Below are 23,053 nucleotides of genomic sequence, written 5' to 3' on the forward strand. Positions count from 1 at the left end.
CATGCAGTGTATGATAGCTGTCACGCATAGTAACTACGATTAACGTTTGTATCAGCAGCAATGACTTTTGTTTTGAAATTTAAGAGCATACACAAACCGGAAGTTGCTCACCTGTGAATCGTTATGTGTGTACAGTTTACACAGACTTAATTCTGCATATTTATTTTGTAAGCTACATAAAATAGTAGGAAATAAAGGTTTTTTTCGCTAAGAGGATAGGTATGTGTTTAAATGATTATTATTCTGCTTTGTACCATAGCGCCCTTATTTTATTACTTGTTAGCTATCTATGCAACTGTAGTTAGTAACAAGCTAGTTTTGCTAGCCAGCTAAAGTTGACAATGTAGCTAGATTGCTAGCTAGCTAGCTCATGTTTGCTTGACTTTAATTGAGCTACCGTATAAATTGAGTCCATTATGAGTTGCCATAAACGTATCTCATCCATTCCTTATATGTCTTATGTTACAGTTCCTAAATCGATTCTCGAATTGTTTGACCTCTGGCAGATTTGAGGATGTTACGACGTCCAAAACCCACAGATTCCGAATCGGACCTGCTCCGAGAACAGGAGCAGTTTTTATCCTCAGGGACTCAGTCGGCTGTAAACATAGTGAGGCGACCAGATAAGCGCCGAGGGGACATCGCTTCTGATGACAGTGAGAAGTCTCTGGGAAATCAAAGAGATGTAGTGACAATACCAGGTACGTCCCGGGTGTTACACTTGTCAAAACCTGTTTATGGTCCGGAATTATGTTTCTACAGATATATAATCCAAACCTTTATTTTGTTAGGGTGGCCATATGTTGTTTCAGAAAAAAGAAAAAGGACAGTGGACATGAGGGTGGCGCTGTGCAAAGAAAGCAAATATCAACTTGCAATTAAAACTACATTCTGAACATTTTCGGCTATGTAAAAAGTCCCAATTTTGTTTAAAAAAAATTCACATTCTAAGTGCCCAGAAATGTCCGATGTCCAAGAAAAATAGGATGTATGGTCAACCTAATTTTGTGCCAGAATTGTCCATTGGCCAGTTCATTGGTTGGCTGATAGAAATTTCACTGCTGTATAGATTTCCCTGATCAGCTTCCCACACTGACACCTGCCCCTCCCAAAAAGTCACGTTTCAAGAAGGAGCGAGTGTGTTTTGAGGATGAGGATCCAGAGGAGCTACTGGACAGACATGACACCCATATCAGTGCTGTCCTCTCCAGAATTATTGTGAGCTATATGAATTATTAGATAGTCTGGCTATTTGTTGTTTCTAAATCTTTCCAGCATTGTTTGGCTCCATTAAACACTACTGTCTCTCTGTAGGAAAGAGACACTAGTGCTGTACCAGTATCATTCCCAGCCTTCACAGGCACAGCTTTTCCCAAAGTCCTGCATCGATCTACAATCCAGACACAGGTGAGATTTTGGCACACAGAGAATAGCCTTTATAAATGTACTGGAAATTTAGATGGGGTCAGGTGCATCTCTCTTTACAGTTCCTATGAAAAAGTGTCTAGAAGTATTTTAGCATATTGGAGCATTTTGAGTCTATGTTCCAGGAATGTGTATGAATTGTCTTTGTGTCCATGGAAAGGTAATGGCACCCAGAGGCAAAAAAAGTATTTTTGCTAGTCAAATTGCTGCGCAGAATGCTAAAGTAAGAGGTGCAGAATCACAGAAGGATCCACTGGTCAGCACACCTCAGGCCTCTGGATCCAGCCATATTGTCCTGGGTAGGTGTTTAAGTCTTCCTCTCTTAATGTGATTACTGTATTGACAGATTTAAGCAGTGAAGCATATTGCAATTCTGAATGAAAGAGAAAATGTGTTGGAACTGGCATTTTGCTGTACATTCTAAAAGGGTCATCAAACCAAGTATTCCTAACTATTACTAATTTACATTATCTATAGTTGTGTACGTGTGTGTCTATTTAAATTTTTCTCTTCTGTCATAGGTACTGTTGATGGTCCATTGCTGCTCTCAGGTGAGGGTCTAGCTCCAGATAAGGCTGAGGAAACTCTAAAGATCCACCAGGAGAACCAGACCAGGCTGCAGGGAATGTCTCACTCTGAGATCCTGGAGGAACAGAAGTTGCTGTTGGCCCAATTAGGTGACACTGACATTCTAGCATTGTTAATTCTTTTTTAGTTATTTTTGGACCATAACTATAAAGAAAAAGGTACTTAGAACATACAATTTCTTTAGTTTATGGTGAAATATATGCTATTATTTATTTTTAGAGACTTATTTTGCCACACGTTAAAGCATTCTGTTTCATGTGGCATCTTCGTTATTGATGGCACACAGCCTTTTCTGTTCCCTTAAAAGCCCATTTACCCTTATAAATATCAAAAGCCAACTAAAAGCCAGCTGATATTAGATGGCTGATCTCACAGTGTACAGCACTGTGCCCTACTGCAGTTGAAACTTTAGTTTGTTATACAGTGTTTTGCAGTGTTTACTGGATATGTGTTTATTTTATGTGTTTATCAATCCTCCTTTTATTTCAGATCCAAGACTGGTGGACTTTGTTAGATCACGAAAGTCTCAGAAAGCCTTATCACCAGTATCCCCACCTCCCCAAAGAGAGGTGTGTCCTGACCAGCCAGAGAGCAAAACTGTACAGCCTCAGTGTGCGAAGCCACAACTAGACTCTGAGGTGGTCCTGATGATGGGAGATGAAGAGGATGAGACGAAACCTGCAGTTCATCCTGCAATCACCAGTGAGCCATGTTTAGTCCAATCAGCAACACCTTAGTCCTGAACTGTTTCTGTACCACATGACTTGGACCTGTCTTAAGGAAAAAAAGAATAGCCTTAATGTGTTTGGCCCAATTGATGGCAAGTTTTGTACATTTACAGACTGTAGTGCATCTGCTGCCATTCATGAGTGGTGTAGCACTCTAAACACACCACTGACACTGGCGTGCTAGTGCTATGGTAGTGTGCATTGGAGTAGTATGAGTTTCTTAGGCACTGAAGTGTTGCTGTTTTTGTGTTAATGTCACTGCTGAATTGAGAGTGCTCTGCCACCTGAAAAAATGCAGTCCTTTAGTCAGAAACTGACCATTAATAGGGATATTGTGTGTGTACACCTTCAGAGAGCTTCTAATAATTGAATGTTTCTAATAAAGTGGCTTGTGAGGGTCGCTAAAATGTTTTGGTGTTGCAAGTTAACATAAGCTAAGTTATTCAGAATTTGTATTTTCATGGTGTGCTTACAGTCTTAGTGTTCCAGCATATGTTCTGGCATGTTTTCTTAAGTTAGGAAAGTTATGAGTTCCGTTATTGTTTCATATCAAAAATACTATATGGGCAACCAAAGGCTCAGATTTAAAATTACATTTCAGGTTTGAAACACCCCATATCATTTTGCTGGTTTGCCTATATTCTCACCTCCTGTCAGCACTTTACAGCCAAACCCTTGGCAATGTTCCTGATCAATAAATTGATTGCTCTGAACTGGCTGACCTAGCTCTTTTGGCCAGAAGGGAGTCTGATCTCTTTTTACTCAGTGCCATGATGTAAATCTCAGTAGTGGTTTACCCCACTTTTTCCAATATTTATATTATTAAGTTTACATCTCTGAGACAAACCTTTGTGTTTTTTAGTTGGGGAATATGAAATAAGGCTAAACATGGGGTGTGATTTCAGGGCTGTCAGACATGTGATTGTGAATGGTATTGTACAGTCATGTTGTGACAACCAATCAGATTTCACCCCACTCAGTAAAAATGTATCCAGATTTCTTTGCCAAACTTCATTTCAGAGAAGTGGTGCTAAAATGTCAGAGATTGAGTTGAGAACCCAGCATGAATACATAACATTTTTAATAAAAAGAGATGATGTCCTGGCATCTGATCATGGTTTTATTTCACTGATGAAACAGTTTGAGAGGCTTACAAGTTTGATGTCAGAACCATAGGGTGGGTGCCCAGTAACCTCAGCTAAATTCAAAAATAAGTGCTAAACAGACCTAATCTAGTCATAGGCACAACGAATATCTAAACTACCCTGAAAAGCTTACCCTCGCTGCAGTTCACTTGATTGCCACATAAGTGTTAAGTGAAGCTGCATCGGATTGTTGGTGTGTACTACATTACTACATATGGGTGTCAGGCAGGTGGACTGATCTTTCTAGCTCATACCACAGCTGGAGTGGAAGTGTGTGAGGCTGCATCTGCCTCAGCTTCATCTACAGCAACTCATGAGCTAAACGACTGTGCTGAAATGCTGATGATTGTTGACAGAGATCGTCCATTTGAGCCTTAGCATGCCAGACTGGACTCATCACTTTCAGTTATCTTGATTAGAAGAGACTATCTGAAGAAAGTGCATATTTGTCTTTTAGATTAAAAATATGATGGTGGTAAAATGAGCATTATCACCTCTAAGATGAATAAAGCACAAGGAATAATGTTGTTTTGTCTTAGTTCTTAAGCCATCAGCACCTGTTATCATCTGCTGAAATCTTGTTGTTCTGGTCTGCTGCTTTTAACAGTGTGCCTGTTTTTATTGCACATAGTTTGCATTAATTTGTATTAGTCAATTTAATGTCATTTAGATGTAAGAAGCATCCATATTGAGACTTTTAATTAAATTATTTTGTTTATGCAGTGGATGAGCTACCAGTGAAGCCCCAGAAGGAGTGGCTTCATATGGACAAACTGGAGCCTGAGAAACTGGAATGGATGAAGGATTTGCCTGCCCCTAGAAGGCAGGGCACCAAAAAGGTAAAGAGTCATTTGGGAAAGCATAAAACCAGAGTCTTTAGGGTACCTCATTAACCATGTGCCTTTTTTAGTTCAGTCCAGTGCATTCTTTGAACACATGTTTGAGGCAATAAATATTCTATGAAAACTTTATGTAGGTTGATATTGGTCTGTATACTTTCATAGACTTGTTTGTGTGCACATTTGTGTTTGCGCCTGTATTAAACTGACAGGCTATGCAGGCCCGTTTCGACTTTTCTGGCACTCTTATCCCACCTGCAGAAGACCTGCCCGTTCATCTTGGCCTACATCACCATGGAGATGAGCCAGAGGTCAGTTGGTTCAGATGAATGGGCTTTTTAAAAAAAAAATGTTTATTTTTTGACGTGATTCATCCAATTATTTTAATCAATCTCATCTCATAACGCGTACACTTTTTGCTGTTTTTCTGCCTCTCTCTTTGTGCTTTAGCTGGCAGGATACTCACTGCAGGAGATTTTCCTCCTCTCACGCAGTAAGCTGACGCAGCAGCGGAGTCTGGCTCTCAACACCCTGGCCCATATTCTGTCCAAGGTAGATCTAAGTGGTCAGCTCACTCGACTTGGGTTGAAGCTTATGGTTCCACAGCTGCTGCTGTTAGTTTCCTGCTCTTCCCCTCCATTTCATTGAGAAAACATGTACTGGATTTTTTTCAATAGATAGTATATGGTAAGTATGTGTTTGTGCTGCTGTACCTGCAGGCTCATGCTGGGGAGTACTCCACGTGCCTGAGTGGCAGTGTGCTGGCCTCCCTCTTGGATGCCGGTCTCCTTTTCCTTCTGCGCTTCTCCCTGGACGACAGCGTGGAGAGTGTGATGTCAGCGGCCGTGCGGGCGCTTCGAGCGCTGCTGGTCTCCCATGAGGATGAGGTGACAAACTATACAACAGCAGTAGGATTACGCCCTAAATGGAGGAAAAGATTTTTAACTGAATCTTTGTCTTGTCCTCCTATAAATGCGCTGGTCTTCTGCAGGAGTGTCTCGATGCCACATTCCATTGGCTGCTGGGGACAGCAGTTTTCCCCCTGATTCCCCCTGTGCATGAGGAGGAAGACGAAGAGGATGAAGAAGGTCTGGCTAAGTCCAAGAAGGAAATGACTAAAGAGAGAGAGGAGAGGAAGCTGGACCATGACGTTGCTCGGCAGGACATTGTGAAGGTGAGGCAGACCTATGACCAACTTCCAAGCACAACAAAGAGTGTGTGTGCCTTCAAATGAGGTGTACAGTGGAAGGCTGGTTTCACTGGATTCCTCACAAGCAGTCTTGTAGTGAGCAGTTTAGTGGGCAGTGTATTAAATGCCATGAACATCAGCATATGGTGGTTATTGTCCACAGGCTTTGCTGAAGATGCAGCTCCTGCAGCGACTGCGGTACATTTTGGAGGTAGTGCGGCCTGTGCCGCGCACCGTTCTCGATGTTCTGGAGATTCTGATCCGAATTGCTCGCCACTCCACCTTTGCTGCTACTCAGGTGAACTCAGAGTTCTCTGATACAAACATTCTGCCCTGTCATAATTTCGTTTAAAATATTCTGTAGTGTACTTTGTTACTCTGTTATGTTTGTCACCTCTAGATCCTTGACTGCCCCCGGTTGATGGAAACTGTGATATATGAGTTCCTGCCTTGCACATGGACTCCGACATCCTCCCCATACCCACCCTCTTTATATGGGTTGCCTGTTTCCACAGTGATGAAGCTTCTCCGGGTTTTGTCGAGTACTGGGAGGCATGTGTGTGCCAGAATAGTAAGTGCTGACTACCTTTGGATTGAATCAATATATTATATATTAGCACATATTCAATGTGTGGATTTTTCACTTCTGAATTGTTCATATGTCTCAGCTCAACTCTTTAGGGGGACGGAGGTGCTTGTCTCGGTTCTTAGCAATGGAACCTTCGGTGCTGCTTTTAGAGCCAGGGGAAGCTATTTGTTGCAGCACAGAGGCACTGAGGTTGTGGGCAGTGTCTGCCAGCTATGGCCAGGCCAGCAAGCTTTACATGTAAGAATGACTTCAGAGCTCCTTATTATTGATGTTCAAGATTAATTTAAAAGTTTTAAGCATGCCCAATTTTTACATTTTACAACTATTGTTGTGCTTTAAAAATTATTAAATAATCTAAAAATAACCAACTTAGAAGTAATGTCTTAATGCATGTGTAATGCTCTGTAAATTTTAAATACATTTGTGTATGTACAGTGTAGATAAAACAGTGTAGATAAAATGTGAAAATTTCATCTGGTAAATTCTTTGAATAAAATTCAAAGTTCATATTGACTGTTTTGCAACCTAAGTATTTAAGCAAGCTACAGTCAGTCTCCGGATCTGGAAGGGATTTTCTAAAAACAGTATATAAAGTGTTAGAGAGAGTTTTGTGGAACCACTTTCCCTGTTAGCTTACATAATAGTATTCAGTGTAGAGATGCGGTTGCTCATTCCTAAGTAATATATGGCTTCTTATATGGTAACTCCCATGACTCCACCTCACCTCACACACTGCAGAGATCTGTACCCAGTGCTGGTGAAGACACTGCAGGCTGCACAGAAGCCCTGTGGTCCCTCCGAGCCCCTCCAACTCCTGGAGCTCCAGCGCATAACCGCCCTGCTGTCGCTTCTCACGCAGGTCACCCATACTGCTGGCTGCCACGAGGAGCTACAGAGTGCCTTGCTCAGGTGAGAGCTGGACTACAACTCCACAGAAGCCTTGAGAAAAGAACAGAGAAACAGTGATTACTTTCTTGACTGCCAAATGACTGTTCCTGACACACACTGATAAGCATCAGAAAAATCCTCTATTGGTCTTTTAGTTTCAGTTTGAAGACTTTTTAAAAAGTTCAGACAAAAATGTTTTTGTGGCAGCTCTCAGGGTACAGAGAATCTTCCCCCTCCTCCAGTGACGTGGGGTCACGTGACTGGCTTGCAGCCCACTGTGACCGGTTTGCTGAAAGGCTGCATGAGAGCCTTGGATGACCCAGGTCAGAGGTCAAGTGCCTTGACCCTGCTGCCGTGCTACCTGGTCTGCATGGGGGCATATTACTCCCAGCTCAGTGTGCAAGTAAGCCGTCATAAAAAGCAGGAATGAGGAATTACTTAAGAAAGCACTACTGAGTTGTGTTTTTGGTGACAGTGAAGGCGCAGTGATGTAATATGTGCCACTGTGCTGTGTGCGTCAGCAGAACTCTTTCCAGCCAGTGCAGTGTCTCCAGGAACTAGAGTCTCTGACCTCAGAGGTGCTCAACCCACTCATTGCTCATCAGGCCATGCACATCATGACAGAGCGCCTCAGGTTTGATAATGTCTTTATTGCTCTTTTTCAAAGGAGGTGATTTTTAGTGAATTAATTCTGTCTCCATCTTTGAGTAAAACCACATATTTTTCTAAGGACTATTACATGCCTCTGGCTACTGCAGTCGGTGGATGTGTTACTGTAAGTGGATGAGAGGGTGTGTTCTTACTACTGCAGATCCAGCTCGATCATCTGTCAGCCTGTGTTAAGGGCTCCCAGCTCAGTGGCGGTCCCCAGCCTGCCGAGTCTGGGCTGCTGCAGGGCTCAGAGTGCCCGTGGCCTGGTCGCATCTGAATCACCTCTTCCTCTCTTTACTGCTCTCTTCTACCTGCTGGACAACCTTACGTCCATTCACAGAGGCCTAGCCAAGAATGTAGGTTTGAATCGCAACAGCTTGTTAGTAAGATTTATATTATTTCTCATCACTGCTGTGACTACTCCAGCAGTGCCTTCCAATCCCAGTTCTGCAGTACCATTGCACTTCATGGTGTAGCAGTTTCACTGCACTAATACCCCTGGTTCAGCTGACATATTGCGTAATTATTCGATAACTTGTAATCAAGATGCTACCATGTGCTGCCACCTAGTGGATAAAAGCCAACTACAAATACAATATTGATTTAAATCTATATAAAGATGAAATGGGTGTGATGCCTCTTCCTGGGGGAAGATGTTGATCTCAGGTCCTCTCTCTGTAGTTCAGCCCTCTCCTCCTTGCCAAACCCATGTTGGCTTACCTGCGGTGCTGTGTTGGGGTGATGCCCTCTGTGTCGCACACCAGCGCCTGGCTTCTACGTCATGAGCACCACATGCTCTACCTGCTTCTCCGGTTGGCCCACAGACTGGTACATTAACACTGTTTTTACATTTATGGCATTTAGCAGATGCTATTATCATGTTCAACTTGCCGATCTAGTTCAACAGTTTATTAACCAGAGGGCACATGCTGATGCTAATACACACAAGGCAGACAATTTAGTTATTGCTAATATGGTGTGTTGAAAGATTGAGAAGTGTTTGTTCTAGCTTTAATAAATAGTTTGAGAGAAATGTGGTGGAAATTTAATGTTTTGAAGCTTGTCCTGTCCAGCGATGCTTTCTGTGTATATTCTGATGTCATACTACATTTTACATTTACATTTTATCCAAAGCGACTTATAATTATGACTGGGTACAACTTGACCAATTGAGGGTTAAGGGCCTTGGCCCGACAGTGGCAACTTGGTAGTGTTGGTGCTTGAACCAGCAACCTTCCGATTACAAGTCAAGTACCTTAACCACTGAGCTACCGCTGTCTCATACTAAATCGAGGTCTCCCTGGTGGTTGTAGGTTCCTGTGGACCCAGAGGTGGCCAAGCACGCTCCTCTGTTCCATCAGGTGGCCTTGGCGCTGCTCTCCTGGCTGCTGCCTGGAAGTGAATATCTGGTGCACAAGCTCGTGTCCACTATTGTCTTCAGTCACATTCTCCTTCCGTGAGTCTTCTTTTCAGAATTTCACCATATGACTTTCATTCTTGTGCCGCTGCCTTTTTTTTGTAGTGTGTATCTTAAAGATGTTATTTCCATGACATCCATAACAAGAACTCATCACATTGCATGGTTCAGATGCCTTCACCTCTGCTGACTATCTGCAAGAGTTTGGGTCCGTCAACCCAAACTTTCTGATGTACTGCTCATGTAATTGCAGTCCCTGGTTAGCTGGGCAGGAGTGGAGAACCTCTCCTGCCTCTCTGTGCATGCTGTTTTGCTTTGGACTGTGTATTGGCATTTGCTAATAGCTACCAAAACTGCTTACTGAAGTGGCTGAAGAGGGCAGCATCTGGTACATAGATCTCAGTTCTCTCAGAGATCACACTTCTCTGCTTTTAATCAACTTAAGTATAATAATGATGCAGGTTTGGAAAAGGGTTGACTTGGAAAGGCTATGCGCTCTCCTAAAACCTCTATACTGGGTGTTGGTGTATGCCTATATTTGGTCTGATTTGTATGAAAGACAATTGTTGATCTTCAGACCACAGATTCCAGTCCTTGAGTTTATGACCTGCTTCTTTGGTTTTTATTGTTCACATTCGTTATTATGGCTTTGAACATAAACAACAAATAACTCCCATATTTAAAAATGTAGGAGGTACAGGATGACAGTGTTTCTGTTGTAATTTCACCTTGCTTCAGAAGATGGCAGCACATGGTACTCTTTCTGGACAGGAAATAGTTTGACAGTCCTCAAAGCACGTACATTCAACATCCATTTTATGTTCATTTATCAGAAAGTCCTTGTTGGAATACAGCCCATCTGCTGCTGTTGCTATACATCATATTAGTGTGACTGCTTTGTTGAGAATGTTCATATAAATAATATCTGATCAGTGGTCTGATCAGCAATGAATGGGGTACATGATGGCTGACAAGTTGTGCATGACAACAGATGGGCTGTAGTCTGTGGCTGCATACCTATAAAATGTATGTGTAAGTTGGTTATACTTAATAAGGTGTCTTGAATACAGAAGGTGGTGAGAAATTGATTTTGTAGAAATAGAACTTGATCTGTATGTACAGAAGTTACAATGCCTATTTTTCCCTTCATTGAAACTGTCCTCCAAAAATATTGGCTAATCATTCTTTTATTTAAAGGAGAGTGAATCTTAAATGCTGGAGCTGCTAATAAATGCTAACACAGCTTTGATTTTGAAAACTGTCCAGCTGCAGCAGCTACAGCAAGTCAATAGAGCAGTTTTTCTGAAAAAGGCCACTTGTGACCTTTCCATAATGTGCATTAATCATCAGTGACTGGATGTTTCATTTGTGCAGTATAGATATTTTTAATATTCACACTAAGTGTAACTTTTCAGTATTACTAAGCAGCAGTGTTTGTAATGTAGTGCTGTCATTTTTAGCTGCGTGCTCTTCCCTCTGTGTTCCTCAGGGAAGGTGCGACTGGGGGTCCTGAAGCAGCTACACTGGCAGAGCTGCAACTCCAGGAGAAGTTCACTCCGCTGACTGGCCTGGGGGCCCTCCTCCGCGATGCCCTCTCCCACCTCCCCTCTATCCGTGGCTGCTACCTCACCCACCTTGCCCACATGGAGCAAGCTGTGCTCTCCTCTGCTGACCGCCACCTTGGCCGCAACCCATGGCTAACCTCGCAGCTCCTCCCTGAGCTCACGGGCCCCTCCATGCCCTCTGATTGGCCCTTCCTGCCGCTTGTCAGCCTGTACGAGCAGGCGGGCGTACGGCAGGGTGGTGGGCTGCAGGTGGTGGCCCTGCCTGCCGGAGCACTGCAGTCGGTCGTGTACTGCCTGCAATGGTTGCTGCTTCTGGAGAGCTGGAGAGAGCAGGCGCTGAAGACCGTGCCAGCCGGGGCAAAGCTGGCCCGTCTGGCTTGCATCTTTCTGTGCTCCAGCGACCTCTTCCTGGAGCAGCCTGTGCAGGAGCTGACCTGGGCGCTGCTACGTGGGCTGACACAGTCCGGACGGTTGGAAGCCATAGACTTGGGCACGCCTCCGCCTGGCCTGGCTTCCTTCCATGACCTGTACGTGGCGCTGTTGGCCCAGTATGAGGCCGTATCATTCGGTGACGCCCTCTTCGGTTGTTTCTTGCTTCTGCCACTGCAGAGATGCTTCAGTGCCACCATGAGGCTCGCCTTGTTCGGGGAGCATGTGGGAATATTGCGCTCACTCTGTGTCTCCCTAGAGCAAGTAAGCTACTGCTGCTGACGTGCTTTTGTCCTCACAGAACCTGACTGATAACAGCTTGCCATAAAAAATATATATAAATGGTCTTGTTATCTAGCTTCCCAGGGAGGGGTCTGAAGCCTTCTGGTTTTTAGCAAACTCAGCCTGAAGAAATTTTATTAATGTTTGGGTTTGTTAATGGTTAGGTTGGTTAATGATTTACAGTGTAAAAAGTCAGCATTTTGTTGGGTGTCTCACCTATTACTTTCACATTGTATTTTGTTTTGTTTTTAAAAATTATTTACACAACAGAAATCTAGTAGGATTAACTAACATAATGAATGTAACATTTGGGAAAATACATAAAATTGACAGATGCAAAGAACCTGGATTTTGTGCTAGCTGGTGAAGAAGTAATCAAGAGTACCTCTTGATGACATGGTGGATAGTCACATCCTAACCCACCACATTGCTTTATTAGGAAACAATCAAAAGTTGGACATGACAAAAATCTCCTTCTAATGAGGCTGGGCTAGGGGCTCAGCAGTGAGCGCTCTGTGGCATTATGATTGACATGTGTTCTCCTTGTTCAGCTGCCCGTCCCTCTGGAGAGCTTCACCAATCCACCAGAGGACTCGCTGCCCCTGCTAGGTCTCTACTTCCGCAGCTTGGTCACTGGGGCCTTGCGGAGTGACCGGTGTCCTGTGCTGTACTCTGTGGCCATTGCCCACCTCAACGCCTTTGTTTTCTCCCAGGACGCTGTGTCGCAGGTGCGCCAGCATTACCCTTCAGGCGGGCCTGTGTGGGGGGCATGACCCCAAATTCAAATTGGCACAAATTATTGTCCTTTGTTGGCAAAAATCGATGTTTCATTGAGACTTGTGATTTTGATTAGAACAGTGTTTTTTCTCCTTCTGTAGTCTTATTGGCAAATGTCAGTAACAGTTTGAAATGTGTTATTTAAGAAAAGCAGAAACCCCATTGCTGCAATATGGATATTTCTGAGCCAGGTAGCTAAGTAATAACTTAATTTTACTCAGCTGATATTGGACCATAGTTAGTCGTGTGTTTGTCTGGAAAGACTGGGAAAGGATACTGGGGCCCTAACCAGAGCCATGAGACATACCTGTCCTTATTCTGTCACTGGTGAGGAGTGACTTTGTCAGAAAACAACTGAGGATGAGTATGATGGAAGGAAAGGTTTTGAATGCTGACAGATAAAATTCAGTCAGTCATGATAAATGGATCACCTGCCAGCTTGATGGATGGTGAGGAAGCCTCTAATGTTGTAATAGTCTTCCAAAGGGAACTGGAGTAGTCTTCTATCACATGGCCCTAGATGTAATGTGGCAGCCAGAGGCAGGTGGGAAATAAGCACAGTAGTCACAGGCTAGACAACCGTACATGAGGTGCTGGATGGGCTCCTTTGATGTCCAATGTAAGGTGCATTTGAAGTATTGCCTTGATGCACTTTGCTTGGTGAATTATGCCAGAGAGGGTTCATTGGTCTTCTCACGTTCTCTCTCCACAGGAGGTGGAGGCTACACGCAGGAGCCTGCTGAGAAAGACTTATTACCTGACAGATGAGGTACATCCCTGTCATCTTTTACTTCTTTATGTTCTTTAAGGTTTATGTATGAATCTCTGTCTTGCCTGCTGTCTCCCTCTCCTTCCCTCTCCCTCTCCCTGGATGTTAGAGCAGTTTTACAAAGGCTTTGTAGTGTAAGGCTACAGTGTTTTAGAGGAGATATAGCTATAGCTCATGTTTGCGTGACAGATGTCTGGTTATCTCTGTCTCTCTCTCTCTCTCTCTCTCTCTCTCTCTCTCTCTCTCACACACACATACACACTCACACACACATACACACTCACACACACACACACACACACACACACACACACACACACACACACACACACACACCTGGTGCTCTCTGCTTGGCCAGGTGCTGAGGAACCACCTGCTGCTCTTCCGTCTGCCTGAGCAGCACAATCCACTGGGCTTCAGCACCTATGAACAGCTGCCAGCCGTCCGCGCGCGCTGGCTCCACAACATAGCAGGGCCTGAGGAGGGGAGTGGCAGACACAGGTGAACAAGCTGCTGATGGCCTGTGTCTGGAGAAGCTACAATAAACAACACAAGCACAGACTGTGAAAATAAATTTTCATAGGAATACACAGAGGGGATGTTGTGTTCATTCTTAAATTGCATATTCTCAGTAAAATGAAATTTTAATTGTGTCTCAGGTTGGTATTCTGCAGGTATGTTCAGTACTAAAGAGAAAGAGTCCAGGAGCAAGGCAGAAACAAATGTTTCACTAATTTTGTGCTGTGGAAGATCTCTGGAAAAAGATTCCTGCAGCCAACAAGAAATTAATGTGTCCCTGGGACAGATGGTATGTGTAAGGAGTGGAATAGAGAATTTTGTATTTCTTATTCCTCTTAATAGCTTGAGAGGCACAGTCAGCATGCTTTTCTCTTTCCTCTATTCATCAGTGCATGAGTCACTGAGAAACCAGCACCACGTGCACTTCACTTAAATTACTAGTGGCTAGGTAATTACCTGTGCAAAAAAAGGCCAGATCTACCATATAGGGGGCCTGGGCAATTGTCTAGGAGCACTAGAAGGTCACTCACGATAAATAAACAAAATAATAAATAATAAATAAATTAAATTTGAATTGCATGTTAACATGATTTGTTTATTGCATATTTATGTTCAGTTCATATTAGGTTTACCAGTCAGTGTAAAAATCTAGCTGTAAATATCCAATAAGCCAAGGTGTCGTTATTGTGTATGTCTTTGTTGGATTAGCATGTAAAACATGGATAAAAGGCATTGCTTCAGTGGATGTACCAAATGGGAAAAATAAAGAGACAAACTATTGAGCAACAGAGCATAGAATCCACAAAAAATCAATGAGAGTGATCAGGAGTAGTACTTTGTTTGGTAGCCATGCTAACATGATGTTCTTATGTTAGGTGATTAACAGTGGATGAGCCATGTGTGTAATTTGGAGATGTTTAAGAGTGGTTTTAGGTTTGTACAATCTGTGGGGATGGGGCACCCTAACTACAGGCGCACCAAGTGATCTTAATCTAGCCCTGTGTGTATATGTGTGTGTATTGGAGAGAATGATGTAATGGATGTTAAAAAATACAAAACAAAACCAGCAGTCAAATGTCATGCTGACCATGTCATGTCAGTCCCACAAAGAAGCATTTGGGGTGCTAGTTCACATATATGACTCATTCTCAAAGAGGGCTTAGTATTAATAGACTATGGCATCTAAAATTGATGCTGTGGGCCTCTGAAGAGGGAAATGTACTTCCCAACTTACAGCCCTTCCTTCAGAGGTTCAGAAATGTCAGTTCAGAGGCAGCCACTTTGGTCCTCAGATTGGTGGCACACTGGTGCGCTGTCGAGCTTCCTTCCTGTGCTGGCTTGATTGTTACATCCTCTTAATTTTTTTAGAGCGAAGGAAAATAGAAAGTCTCCCTCAGGAATACTTTGCTAGCCAGCAGAAGACAAAAAGCCCTCCTCTGAGCAATGCTAATAGTTGTCACACTGCTCAGCTGACATCTGTTCTAGATTGTCTTGCTGGTAGGGGCCACTAAGTTCCTCTGGATGATGCAGCTTCCCTGGTAGAATAAAACAAACTTTTTTCCTGATGTTATCCTCCAGTTGTTTGAGACTCTGGTTTGGGATTGAATGGACCATTAAAGTCTTTCCCTGTGCAAATCGGTTTCTGCATCTAATTGATGTAAAAGCAGTGCAGGCCTAACTTAAATTGAATACTGCTTGCTGCAAGCCAGTGTGAAATTGGTTTTGAAGATTGTGTTCAGACTCTGTTCTAATCGTAGCCAAGGTCGGCTCACAAGCATAACATGCTGCACTTGAGTGTTTACTTCATCTTCTGAGTTCTCCTTGAACCTCTGAACCACTCCTCACTGCACTGAGGAGCCTCTGAGTACAAACTTTCTCATCTTCTGCAGACCTCTAAAATGGCTAGTGACAGGAAAGATTAATGTTATATAAAAGTGATTTTATATAATTAATTATATATATATATATATATATATATATATATATATATATATATATATATATATATTGACATTTGGACCGATTCAAATTCTTGTTTTTCATTGGAAATTCATTTGTTCATTTATATCAAATGTCTGCCCCTAGTGGCCCGAAGCACACATTAGGATTAAGCCACAGCACAAACACATCAACCAAAACTAAACATTGTCAATGTGCTGTGTTTTTGTTGTGGCTTAATCCTATTGTGTGTTGTCACTTAATGATGTCTTCTCTAATTTAATCATTTTTGCTTTGCAGCTGCTGTTGTGTTGTGATTCTGGGCAGCTGTTCAAAGAGTAGGCTGAGGCTTAGAAGTTCTCAAGACTCTTTATTGTTGCTTTGTTGAATTACAAAATTGCTATACAATTTCTGTAAAGTTGCTGCTCACTTCCTTTTACCCCACAACCCATCTGTTGAAGAGAAACAACAAAGTCCAGCAACTCACTTGTCACAAGTCCAGACACTTTCTAACACAGTTCTTTGGTGGGGCTATATTTCATCCATTTAATTCTCTCACTTTTTCCTTGACATCTTGAATGCAGACAGACTTCCTGCTTTGTTTCAATACCCATTCCACTGAGCAACCTTCAGTTCTGTGCAAACAATCAGAGGGAAGCAGTGTCCAGCAGCAGGATAATCAGCATGAGAAAGGTTCTGGAATCTCCAGGACAAACATTCTACTGTGCAAAACTGCATGTTAATTTGATGAGGAGTTACAATTTTTTTTCCCTTTTATACTCTGTAATGCAGAAGCAAAAAATGTCAAAGATGGAGATCTTGTTTAATTTATAAGATGGAAGGGGGTTGTCTTAAGCTCTACTGAGTATGTTCAAGAAGAACAATATTCCCATGTTTATTCCAATTGTTTATTTTTTTAATGTTTTTTTAAATAGCAGTTCGATTGAGGCTCTCTCTAGCAAATTTAAAACATGAAATTCAACTTTGTTGGAAAAAAGTGTGGAAATACATTAAAAAAGATGAAAACTAATACTTTAACATTTAGTATTTATGATAAGTTGTAAATACTGAGATGTCCAGCACTAAGTTTAATAAAATAAATAGGATTTTAGAAAACACAGAAAAAACAAAAACATTCTTGTACTGAATAAAAGTGGAGGCCTTCTTTAATTTTTGCAGTGTACTATCTGTGTGTGTCTCTCTCTCTCTCTCTCTCTCTTATGAGAGAGAGAGAGAGAGAGAGAGAGAGAGAGCGAGAGAGAGACATATGTATATCAACTAAATAACATGAAAGAAATTTATGCCCCCAGGTTTAATACACTTTTGGCCTGCAGGATGTATCGTGGCATGTTCACTGTATTATTTTGATTGTTTCAGCAGAAAGTATTGCATGTTTCTCAGTATCTCTTTGTCACTGATTAGATGATCTAATTGTATGGCCCTTCCTGTCCACATTCCTGTAAGCGGAGGATAAACGGCTGGGACTCTCTGGGGTTTGACTGTGGTGTTTGATTTTGTGTGTGTAACAGGAACCAGGCGTTTACATGTGATAGAAGTGTTGTCAGATTAAACGGCAGTGGTTACATATGTGAGCACATGGGGGTGCTGTGTAAGTGCACTGCATATTCCCACTAACACCAGCTAAGGCTTACAGTGGGCAGAGGAGGAGGCGGTGATTGAGAATCCCAGTTTAAGTGGACTAAATTGGTGTCACAAGGTCATAATGTCATTTAGCCAGAGTAGTAATTCAGTGGAACTTATATTATGAAGGGAATGGTGCACTGGAGACATCTTGGTCCACAGACAATATCCACATTGACTTCAGGCAAAACAACAAATATGGGAGAAAAGCATACCTACTGACAGCAAGCTTTTATTAAAAGCCTCCACTTGCCAACACCTTTTGAGAGCACAGAGAGATCTGGCAGATCAAGTCTGCTTGTAATTCTAAAAATTACAAGTTGAATATTTTCTCCAAACATATTGCTTGTGTCTGCAATATGAGGCAGTCTGCAATCTCCTTTTCATTCTTTCCATGTGCCTGTCAGCTTTTGTGGGTAAAGCAAATGAAAAACATGTGAGCAGGTAGATATTTTGTTGTTGAGAACTTGTACTCTGACTAGCAAAGTAACCTAGACCAAAACCAGATTTAATAAGAAACCAGAACTTGAGGCTCAGGTTTTCTGGTCAAGGAAAAGTATCAGCAAAGAGAGAGTGAGTGAGTCAGAGATAGTAGCTGTTCTTTCCAAGTGTCTCTGTGTTACTAGACGTGTACTGACACCTGTATCATTTTTACTGGTGTGTAAATGCATAATTGAAGCAATGACTTTGTATTTCATCAAGTGTCATGTGACACAAAAACCTGCTGACTATTTAAACAAATCAAAAGCCTCTGGGTCATAAACAAATGCCTAGTGCCAGAAGTCCCATATGTGCAAACTGAGCAATATTCATAATTTGCTGTTGTTTTAGTCTTGTTTGGCCATCATTTTGCCTTGTTAACATGGCCATGAGCCTGAAAATCCTTTGTCATGGGGAATAATGCAAGGTGTTGCATGATGATGGATGTCGGCCTGTTTTTTTGATGAGACAATAAATGAACAACATATAGAAGTATTAGTTTTAGCTCTCAGCATTTCTTGCTGTGATATGTACATTCATTTTTTTTCTGTGATCATCTTCTTCTATCCTTGTATGCTACTCTGTTGTCTTTCAGTAACTGTTCCAAAGATTCTTCCTTTGCTTTAGTTGTTCTGTATTAATATATTTGCTTATGAGAGAATTAGACCAGGGACAAGTATGATATCGCAAACATTTCCTGAGACATCAGTGTTACTCTTCATAAATCTTCAAGCACACTGAGGAACTCTGGCCACATTTCATTTGAGCATACCCATTCACTGTTGGCTGTGGAGATTTCCATATGCAATAGTAGATTAATTAAATAAGTTGTAAATTTTTCAGGATTATTAGCATGGATTCCAGGCAATAAAATTGTCTGCACATGTTTAAAAAATGTCAGTATAAGAAGTCAATATAACTTTGGGAAGGAAGACTATGTTCCAAACACAAGTCACTCCTTGTCTTCCAGTGAATCAAATAAACACATCAGTATAATGGAATATAATTGTGCATTTAGTATTCATGTTTGAAGAATTACATAACTTGCTCTCTTAGCCTTCATTCATTTACTTGACACTTTTATCCAAAGCAACTTACAATTAGTGATTGCATACAGCTTGAGCAATTGCAGGTTAATGGTGTTGCTCAGGGGCCCCAACAGTAGCAATTTATCAGTGGTGGGGCTTGAACTAGTAATCTTTCAATTGTGAGTCAAGTACCTTAACCACTGAACTACCACTGCCTGTACAAGGCATTATGACTAATCTTGGAATATGTATCAAACATTTCCAATGTACTGCCAGTCAGATTCTCTCCACCTAGTTCCACAGTTGAATTGTGCCAGGTTCTGACATCATTGTGCGATTCAACACAGCTGGCATGAACACTATTATAGCTGTAATTAACTTAGCAATTCTAAAGGCCACAAATTACAGAAGAACAGATATGTGACATTTAAGGAGGGAGACTCAGAGCTGAGTCCTTTGAGAGAGCAGCTCCTTGACTTCTTCATCTAAAACTTCAGTAGACAGGAGAATCCAAAAGTTACAAACATCTATGTTACGCTAATCTATGCTGATACTACTTCAAAACCACCCCCACTCTATTTGACCAGTTTCTTTGGGTTTGCCGGTAAACACTAGTTGACCTTAGCATATAGGTAATGTTTTGTTCTGCCCTATTTGTTGATATTTAAAATTGAGTGGTAAGAAAAGGCAATACATGATGACCAATAAGAAATAAAAAGTTAATGAAAAGCTTCAGACACGCTGTTAAAAGGGCTGACCCAGATATTTGTCACCAGAGACCTAGAGCCCTAAACATTAGCCCAAGTCTTTGTTTTGACTTATCTGGGTCCTAATCAGATGATTCATACTATATCTGTGCAATTTGACCCAGGAAAATATATTTGACTGTGCATCATTTTAAAACCATGGCAAAAACAATACAGTTTTCCATCTACGTCACCAGCCCAGCATAGAGCCAGTCTCATCAATGGATCTTTCATAACTTAGCTCAATAACCCCTTGGTGCTAGATGCTGTACATACACATTGTGCCCTCTCTGAACTGGACCCAGAGTAGGAAATGAAAAGTAATTAGCTAGTAATAGTAAAAGCATGGACCAAGAGGTTTATTGCGTACATTCTCTCTCTCTCTCTCTGTCTTGCATTTTCATTCTTTATCGCCTAGCTAACAAATCTGTTCCATTTTAACTTTGGCCTGCAGAGACTTCTGAAGGCCTCTGAGTTCTGCTTGATAAAGAAAATGTTTTTAACCCAACAAGAACCAAATCTGTTTACTGAGATGCTGAAGCTCATTTTCTTGAAGAGCAGGGTCCAGCGTTGATCTGTAGGTTGCAGGCCACATCTATACCAGCTCCATTCCTGAGTCACCTGCTATAAAAAACCTAGCTCCTGCCATCAATGCAATGAGCAGAGTACTCCAAATTGAATGTCTATAGAGGCAGCGTTGTGCTTTTTGAGGAGTACCGGGTCATGCAGCAGTGACATGAGAGCCTCTCTCTCTCTTTCTCTTTCTCTCTTTTTTCAGTTTATTGGAGGTCCATTGTGTGGCTATGGCAGTGTCCCTGTCCATGGTACTCAGTGATGTCAGTGGAAACAGTGATTGAAATACGCTACAAGCTTGTACTTTTATTCATCTGAACATGGTGATTACAATTTATCAAATGTCACCTTCACTTTCAGGCTTTGTTTTTGCAACCTATCTACCCTCTCAGCCCTCTGGTGATTCCATCTGTTTCTTCATAACACTAGCAAATAATTAAATGTTGACGTACTAAGAAAACAGGTCATTCGAAACCAGGACTATGGAAAATTACTTCCTAGAAAAATGAAAACCAAACAATTGTCCATGTTCAAAAATATTATGGCGAGTGCAAGTATAGCATGCATCCTCCACAAGTTACACATTGTTTTAAATCCTGACTGCATTAACAGTAACAAGCAGAGCAAATCATGTGCAAGCTCTTATCATGTTCACATAAATGGCCCACCATGCCTTCTACACACACACACTGCTTCACCTCCATATGCTAAAGGTCTGTAAAAACCTAATAAGAATGATGTATACCATATGCAATATTATAAATAAGTATGTATACTTAAAAATACTTATAGGTAATGCTTAAAAATATGTGGCATAGAATTAGCACATACATTTTTTACTAAATATAATACTTTCTAATAGCTGTTGTAAGAAATGTTCATTTAAGAACACTGAATAAATTATCTCTAAATCCTCATAGTGATTACAAATATAGATGAGGAAAAAATGTCTCTGTACCTGTCCTGGGCTCTAGGACCAGCAGTTAAAAATTTCAGCTTGGTCGGGGTTTGTAGTAACCAATCCAGCAACCTCTCTTCCTTCTTGTAAATTACACTGGCCAAAAAAAAGGTCATCAGCTGGATTTAACTAATCAAATAGCTAAGAGCCTCCCATTGGATAATCACTGCATGGGTGATTATGTTTCAGCTGCCAACAAGTTATTTAACCCTAACTGATGCAGTGAGTAGCTTCTCATTTGTTAAACAACCATGCTGAAAGACACATCCTGTGGTCGTGGAAAAGATGTTAATCTGTTTCAGAAGGGTCAAATTATTGGAAGGAATCAATCAGAGAAAACATCTAAGGAGATTGCTGAAACTATTAGAATCAGGTTAAGAACTGCCCAATGCATTATTAAAAAGTGGAAGCACAGTGGGGAAACCTCATCTTTGAGGAAGGAATGTGGTTGGAAAAAAATCTTGAATGATTGTGATCGGCGATCCTTTAAACTTGGTGAAATCAAATCGTAGAAAAACAACAGTAGAACTCAGGGATAAGTTTAATAGTGAAAGTAAGAGCATTTCCACATGCACAATGCAAAGGGAACTCAAGGGATTGGGACTAAACAGCTGTGTAGCCTTAAGAAAACAACTTGTCAGTGAGGCTAACTGGCAAAAATGGCTTCAGTTTGCTAGGGAGCATAAAGATTGGACTCTGGAAGATGATCATGTGGTCTGATGAGTCCAGATTTACCCTGTTCCAGAGTGATGCACACATCAGGGTAAGAAGAGAGGTGGCTGAAGTGATGCACCCATCATGCCTAGTGCCAGATGGGTGCCACAAGCCTGTGGGGGCAGTGCTATGATCCAGGGTTGCTGCAGTTGGTCAGGTCTAGTTTCAGCAAGGTTATGTGCCCAAAGAATGAGGTCAGCTGACTACCTGAATATACTGAACAACCAGGTTATTCCATCAATGGATTTTTTCTTCCCTGATGGTACGGGCATATTCGAAGATGACATTGCCAGGACTCATTGAGCTCAAATTGTGAAAGAGTGGTTCAGGGAGCATGAGACATCATTTTCACATATGGATTGGCCACCACAGAGTCCAGACCTGAACCCCATTGAGAATCTTTGGGATGTGCTGGAGAAAACTTTGCGCAGTGGTCCAAATCTCCCACTATCAATATAAGATCTTGGGGAAATATTAATGCAACTCTGGACAGAAATAAATGTTGTGACATTGCAGAAGCTTGTGGAAATTACGGCACACATTCGCTGTGGCATCATCAAAGCAAAAGGTGCTCCAACGAAATATTAGCATGTGTAGACTTTTCTTTTGGCCAGGCAGTGTATTTTGCTTGTTCACAGGCAGCAAATAGAAGAGTAGCCTAAAGGAGGAAACATTGGAGTGACATTTGGAGAGCATGGACTTGACTGAAGGCAGGTTATACTTTATATCAAAACATCTTTAGAGTATAAGATAAGATTCAAAGTTAAAATAGTTTGGCAAAAAAAGGGGGGCATGAAAGGGGCCATATATATATATATATATATATATATGGATATATGGATATAGTGTGTGTGTGTGTGTGTGTGTGTGTGTCTATATATATGACAATTGGCTCTATACTTTCTAACAGTGCAGCTAGTTCATGGATTCCACTCTTACCAGCTTTAAGGCTATAACCCCAAATTGTTTTGTTAATTGGATAATTGTTTAATGTCATTTTCCCATTGGTGACCCCCATATACTTGTTAGGGCCTTCCTTTAGGCAGGAGGTTAATGCAGTCTAATGAGTAGAAAAAACTAGTATAAGAGGAGACACTGTGTTCTGTGCCTTAGGCAACAGCAATCGATCCAAACACATCAGTCAGTGATGATCAGGGAGGCTGCTGATAAGATCA

At 41.7% G+C, this 23,053-nt stretch overlaps 1 protein-coding gene across 5 annotated transcripts; it reads left to right on the forward strand.

The window, feature by feature from the left end:
- The first annotated feature begins 103 nt into the window (after positions 1-103).
- Positions 104-15,435, forward strand: rpap1 (RNA polymerase II associated protein 1). Of its 5 annotated transcripts, none has more exons than XM_081721955.1 (26): positions 104-219; positions 469-701; positions 1,070-1,218; positions 1,315-1,407; positions 1,586-1,724; positions 1,947-2,102; positions 2,503-2,715; positions 4,610-4,725; positions 4,938-5,036; positions 5,176-5,277; positions 5,445-5,612; positions 5,717-5,899; positions 6,078-6,212; positions 6,315-6,485; positions 6,583-6,740; positions 7,242-7,412; positions 7,599-7,794; positions 7,913-8,025; positions 8,203-8,398; positions 8,724-8,870; positions 9,356-9,498; positions 10,949-11,717; positions 12,287-12,463; positions 13,225-13,281; positions 13,640-13,782; positions 13,941-15,435. In XM_081721955.1, the coding sequence occupies exons 2-26, from the start codon at positions 515-517 to the stop codon at positions 13,969-13,971; spliced, it is 4,212 nt and encodes a 1,403-aa protein (XP_081578081.1). In that variant the 5' UTR covers positions 104-219; positions 469-514; the 3' UTR covers positions 13,972-15,435. The 5 variants fall into 5 exon arrangements, with proteins under 5 accessions (XP_081578081.1, XP_081578083.1, XP_081578082.1 ...); XM_081721957.1 differs by having other exon boundaries at positions 7,916-8,025; XM_081721956.1 differs by having other exon boundaries at positions 507-701.
- Positions 15,436-23,053: the final 7,618 nt, after the last annotated feature.

Source organism: Electrophorus electricus, chromosome 10 (assembly GCF_041902795.1).
Source record: "Electrophorus electricus isolate QZ-2024a chromosome 10, ASM4190279v1, whole genome shotgun sequence".
NCBI lineage: Eukaryota > Metazoa > Chordata > Actinopteri > Gymnotiformes > Gymnotidae > Electrophorus > Electrophorus electricus.

Bases quoted from the DNA above. Each gene is read 5' to 3' on its own strand.
- rpap1 (XM_081721955.1), top strand. From the start codon at position 515: ATGTTACGACGTCCAAAACCCACAGATTCCGAATCGGACCTGCTCCGA. The intron at 5,278-5,444 runs GTAGATCTAAGT...CTGTACCTGCAG, and splicing joins TGGCCCATATTCTGTCCAAG to GCTCATGCTGGGGAGTACTC. The intron at 5,900-6,077 runs GTGAGGCAGACC...TATTGTCCACAG, and splicing joins CTCGGCAGGACATTGTGAAG to GCTTTGCTGAAGATGCAGCT.